Source organism: Salvia splendens, chromosome 8, assembly GCF_004379255.2.
Source record: "Salvia splendens isolate huo1 chromosome 8, SspV2, whole genome shotgun sequence".
NCBI classification, from domain to species: Eukaryota; Viridiplantae; Streptophyta; class Magnoliopsida; order Lamiales; family Lamiaceae; genus Salvia; species Salvia splendens.
The window spans coordinates 28120423-28126527 of NC_056039.1; the positions used below are offsets into that span (position 1 = coordinate 28120423).

The following is a 6105-nucleotide window of genomic DNA, read 5'->3' on the forward strand; positions in this document are numbered from 1 at the left end:
CGTGGAACTCGTAACGCTTCCGATCGTCCGTCGCTGGATTCGAGCGCTCTTTTTTGTTCGGTTGGAGGATTTCTGCTGCTTCCTCGCCCCTCGCTCTCTTCCTGCTAGCATCCATAGCTCTCGCCTGCAACTATTAATTACGAATTAGAGATTAGGACTATTTTGATTTGGATGATCGATGATGATGAGGGAGAGAAGAAGGATGGATCATAATAAATACCTTTTCTTCGATTCCTGGTTTTGGGCAAAGCTTGCCGAGTGACTGATAAGCTAAATACAAACCGTTTTCAAGGCATGCACGCTGCCTCTGCTGTACAAATCGTATGAGAACACCCCATATTCCGTTACATCATCTCTTTTTTTACTTACTATTTTTATAATATGACTACATCTATTTTTTTGTTATTCACATTTTATAACTTTATGTCGCTTCACCCTCTTAACCAGTCACAAAACTGTACAAAACAAATCATTGCTGTTGTATCAAATAAATATTATAGATTTAAATTTCAATAACTTTTCTTATGTTAAATTTGTTAGCTAACGAGAAATGTTGCACAATGATACCATTTATTTTATGGTGCGTTTGGTAGAATAGATTAGGCCACTAATACAAAATAAGTGTTTGGTAGCCCAAGCCTCCTGCTGCTTATTATCTATTGGTTTTTGGGATATTAATTAGTGTGGTTGAACATTGCATTCATATGTGGATGTAGTGTTTGAGTAGAGAAGTGAGCAATCTTTTACTCATAAAATGGTTCAACAAAATAAGACAAGACTAAATAAAAGAACTGGTTCTACAAATGCACAAAACATATAGGTAGAACAAACCCCCACAACTAGAACAGAAAACATGTATGCTTTTTTGCTCGCACTCCCATCTGTATTGTCAGATATACAGTCACAATGGCGCGCAGAAAAACATAACTGCAAGCATGATAACAACAAATTTACTGGCAATGCCAAGTTGTGGAGTATACACAACGCCCATGAAGAGCAGCAAATTATGTCTATGGCTCAACTGCAGCAACCTCCAACTTGAGAAGAGGAACCATCCCTGCCTCCAGATGGCCCGGGGATTCCACCATAACCTACTTTTATTCCATATGACTGAGAAAAGGAAGAAGCAAATACAACATGACATCAATTAGGCGATCAAATTTGAGTTTATCAAAATGTAATAATAGGCCAAGTTGTTTCATTATGCTCTTACAGGTATATTTGTATTTTAGTAAGGTAAGCAATAAGGTGATGGAGATGTCACTCATAAATTGGCAACATTATCTACAAATTTCCCCACATGAGAAAATAGAGTCGAGATATCTCAGAAACAATCACCACAAAAACCATGAGATCTTGCTAACTTGAAGCAAGAGCATTCATGGATATGAACAAAGCAAGCAATCTTCTGTTTGGTAATAAGGGAAGCAACTAGCTAAAGGAGAGTTGAAGATCCTAACCTCATTTGAAACATCAAATACTCCATCTTGGATCTTCTTATATATCGTTCCAGCTGTTTTAATAAAAGCCTGCAAATAAATGTATAGTCAAAATATGAGGGGAGGGGGGGGGGATAGGCAATATTTTTTTTTATCAGAATTAGGAAATTCTTGGTCACCTCCTCTACATTCTGAGCAGTTTTCGCAGATGCTTCCATGAATATCAACCCATGTTCTCTTGCAAATTGTTCTCCTTCTTCTGTGCTAACTGCCCTTCTATGGGCAAGATCACATTTGTTGCCTATTAGCATAATTGTCATGTTTGGATTTGCATGCTGCTTTGCATCTTCTAGCCAGATTGCCAAGTGATTAAAGGTTTCTCTCCTGAGACACAGGAAAGACGATGAACAAACAAGACAGTAGATTCATACAGAAGAGGACTTGCACGGGCTAGTAACAAGGATACCCATAACATTTATCATTCCAAGCAAGAGCTAATATGAGGCACATGAAATTTTTTTATATACAACTGCTTATCCTAGTTAAATGCTATGAGTAAAAAAATCATTTTCGGGCGTTAGTCATCAGCAGGATGGTGTTTCTAAAGAGCACAACATATAAAACATGGCGAGTACGCAAAAAAGCTACCTAGTGATATCATAGACCAAAAGTGCACCAGCAGCTCCTCTGTAATATGACCTTGTGATGGATCTGAAGGATTCTTGACCGGCCTGTAACACCAATTAAACACACAGTATATTAATAACTTCAAAATAATAGCACGAGGGCCTTAAAAGATGAAAAGTACCAATGATTATCGTATCCCTACTCGGAACTATCACACGATGTACGGATGCATGCACAAACCGAACCGAACCCGAACCGGCGGCGGTTCGGGTGGTTCGGTTCAGGTTCACGATTTTTAGAAATCGGAACCGCCGGTTCAACGGTTCGAACCGCCGGTTCAAATAAAAATAAAAAAAAAATTATTTATTATTTATAAAAATTAATTTTCACAAAAAAATAAATACAAAATTTCATAATATCCCATATTTATTTGTTGGGCCTTTGAATTCTAAGAAACCATTCTTGGTTGGATCTCCTGTATAAAGACATCCTTGAATATTTTATGTTTCACTTTCGATGTAGGACAAAATATGTTGAAGTATTTTCTTTTATAACTATATGTTTAGATCATTCATTAATCTTTTTCCAATGTAGAAGACAAAACTTTCTTTATTTTTTACATTTTATTATTTACTATTTTTATATTTATTTTTGTCATAATTCCTTTTCTAAGACAAATTTATAGTTAATAATAGCATTAACTAGAATAGTTTAGTTAGAATAGTTTAATTAAATTTGAATGTGACATGTTGCTCATAATTTGTATATTTATAGAATGTGGACATGTTCAAATAATTGGATTTAAATGTAGGTATGTTACTCATTTTTCTCAATGTATTGATTAAAATGTGAAAAAACGCAACAATTAATATAATTTGTATAATAATGATAAAAATAGACGATTAAAGAAGCAACAAATATTTAAATTTATTGTTTAAGACTTCAAGTCTTTTGATTTGTAATTGTTGTAACTTGTAGCCTCGTTTAAATTTATATCAATAAAGTAATTTTCTTCGTGATTTTTTTAATTTTATTTACGCATATTCCATAGATAAATAAAGAAGAAAATGCAAAAAAAAAACATGAACCGCCGCCCGAACCAGTGGTTTTTTGAACCGGAACCGCCTAAACCCTCGGCGGGCCGGTTCAGGTTCATGATTTTTTTGAACCATGAACCGCCGGTTCCGGCGGAAACGGCGGTTTTTGAACCGTGTGCATGTCTAGATGTACCAATGACGAAAAGCATAACAGTATCTCCTCAAATTTTGATTTATACACTACAAAATAGTTTTAAAGCTGAAGAACAGAGGACATACGTTAGATCTAATATGTGCAAAGGAAATGCATTATTCTCAAATCAGGTCCTTTTTAGCCTACATATAGTTAACACAGATTTTGTTTGCCACGCCTTGAATAGTGTGATTGGAAGCAGGAAACAATGGAATACAAATATACAATAATAATTACTTGAAACCAAGCATCCTTAGCAATTGAACTAATAGCCCAATTATGGTAGTAGCATAGATAGTATAGACAAGATATTGAATATAAATTCCTTAATATATCAAAACAAACTAACCGTATCCCATATTTGAAGTTTAATTGGTTTGTTGTCTATTGTAATCATCCGAGCCCCAAATTCGACTCCAATGGTCAAGTCATGCACGGGCTGGAAACGCTTGTCCGTGAATTGTAGAAGAAGACATGACTTCCCCACCCCTGCAAAAGAAAGTTGGATACCAAGTAAGTGCAACAGCTGGATAAAATAACCAAGATCAAACCCCAACATAATTAGCTAGAGCCAAGTGGAAATCCAAAATCTCTAAATTACATGTATGCTTATCCATCAAATTCCCCAACTTTTCTCTTGTATAGGGAGCAGATTCATATTGGAGACGATAACAGTTCCAAATGTATGACATTCATTTAATGAAATCCAATGATGATCTACTCATCTAGTATTTCACAACAAGTGCCAATAAATCTCAGTCAGTAAACGCAGCCAACGACGAACAACTCGTACATCGGAGTGACAGTCAAAACCTAATTGAAACGTTAAATTCGGGCTCAACCAAAAACCCTATCAAAATATTAAACAAATCATACATGAAAGAGAGCATAATTAGCATCATATGACCAGGAAAAGCAGTGGAATTAGGGAGAAAGAAGAAATTACCGGTATCGCCGATGATGATATACTTGAAAAGATATGCATAAGACATATCGGGGGCAGATCAATGAAGATGGATCTCGGAAATTGGGAGTTTGAAATTGGAGAAAGCAGGCAAACGAAGACCGGTGGTACCGGTACGGTTGGCAATATGATCTGATTAATTAATTTTGATATTGTTTGAGGGAAGTGACACTTGATCCAGATTTTTCCACCGCACAAAATATTCTTATTGCACATCCAGAAAACACAGGAGTTTTCTCATTCTTTCATTTTTACACTGTACAATTTTTTAAAGTACTACTACAATATTTTAAAATTTATTTATAATCAAAATAAAGTACTTTATTATTTTTACAGGGGTAGATTTTGATAAATTACTTACAAGTGCTTTTAAGATTTTTTTACTTTTATACTGCTTTTTTTCCTTCAATTTTCAACATTTTCTAGTCGAATAGTCTTAATCGTCAAATTGCAGCAAGTTGGATACCCTTACTTTATAGTAATTCATTCCATAATAGTGGAGTCATTTTATTATTTCATTACGTTCCATAGTAGTTGAGTCATTTCTCTTTTCAGAAAGTCAACTCATTTCTTTTCACTTACTCTATTCTCTCTATTTTTTCTTCTCTCCTACTTTATTATCCTTTTATTTATTACAGTACACATCTTTTTCTTAATCTCTCTGCCGAAAAGAAATGTCTCCACTATAGTAGAATGGAATGAGTATTTGATTTGAATATTATTCGTCAAATCGAATATGTTGAGTACTACTATTAAAATTTGAATATTGAATCGAATGTTAATTACTCTCTCCGTCCCCACAAATATGAAATGTTTGTTTTTCGACATGTGATTTTATGTAGTGATATTTTATGAGTTAATGAAGATAGAGTAAATTAAGATAGATGAAAAAATAGAAATTGTGTTATTTCTATTTTTAAAAACGTTTCATTTTTAATGGGATGACCCCAAAAGGAATATATTTTATTTCGAGAACTAGCCTCATTTCAAAAACAGAAATTTTTTTCTCATACTTTAATTACTTTTTCTTCTTTTCTCTCTTACTTTTTTTCTCTTTTTCTTTCCTACTTTATCTATTTTTTCTCCCATCTCTTTACTAATTTTTCATTAAAACTAGTATTGTTCACAATTGAAACTATTTTTTCGTGAACAAGGAAGTACTAATAGTTACTATAATTTACTGCTTTCATATCTTGCCATATATCAACAAAATTTTCAAGTACTCCCTTCGTTCCGTGGTAGTTGAGTCATGCATCTTACTTCTTTTTACATATAGGGCTTCGTTTTAATAAACACGCAAATCCAGAATGTGTATTAGTGTAAAAACGCGTCAGGTTAAGGCGTTTTAAAGGAGACATGCATTTCATGAATGCGTGTTAAGGTAGACACGCGTTAGGTTAATGCGTCTTATCTCTGTTCACATATAGGGTGTCTAGACGATTCATGTTTATTTCATTCTTCTGATATCTTAGAAGAACTTAGAATTAAGATTTAGTACGAAATTCTCTCATCCCACTAACGGAAGGGAGATGAGAATATGGTTTGAACGCGATTCATGTATTCGTTTTGAAAAGCATGCGTCAGATTAACGCGGTTTAAAGGAGACACGCATATCATGAATGCGTGTTAAGGCAACACGCATATCTTGAACGCATGTCAAGGGGGACACGCGTTAGGTTAACGCGTCTTACCTCTTTTCACATATAGGTCTAGACCATCCATGTTTTTTCATTCTTCCGATATCTTAGAGATTTAAGATTTATTACGAAATTCTCTCATCACAATAACGAAAGGGAGATGGGAATAAGGTTTGCAGGCGATTCATGATTTCGTTTTAACATAATA

At 34.4% G+C, this 6105-nt stretch overlaps 1 protein-coding gene across 1 annotated transcript; it reads right to left on the reverse strand.

Annotated features, from left to right (window-relative positions):
* Window positions 1–755: 755 nt before the first annotated feature.
* Window positions 756–4500, reverse strand: LOC121745385 (ras-related protein RABB1c-like). Its single transcript, XM_042139262.1, has 6 exons — window positions 4243–4500; window positions 3646–3785; window positions 2088–2170; window positions 1619–1823; window positions 1461–1529; window positions 756–1110 (listed from the first exon to the last, which is right to left on the reverse strand). Exons 1-6 carry the CDS (start codon window positions 4286–4288, stop codon window positions 1018–1020), a joined length of 636 nt encoding a protein of 211 aa, XP_041995196.1. The 5' UTR covers window positions 4289–4500; the 3' UTR covers window positions 756–1017.
* Window positions 4501–6105: the final 1605 nt, after the last annotated feature.

What these genes read in the sequence shown, in the direction of transcription:
- LOC121745385 (XM_042139262.1), bottom strand. Translation starts at nt 4,288, where the DNA reads ATGTCTTATGCATATCTTTTCAAGTATATCATCATCGGCGATACCG. An exon ending in TATCATCATCGGCGATACCG is followed by an intron (nt 3,786 to 4,242) that starts GTAATTTCTTCT and finishes TTTCTTTTGCAG; the next exon opens with GGGTGGGGAAGTCATGTCTT. An exon ending in AACTTCAAATATGGGATACG is followed by an intron (nt 2,171 to 3,645) that starts GTTAGTTTGTTT and finishes TTGGTGTTACAG; the next exon opens with GCCGGTCAAGAATCCTTCAG.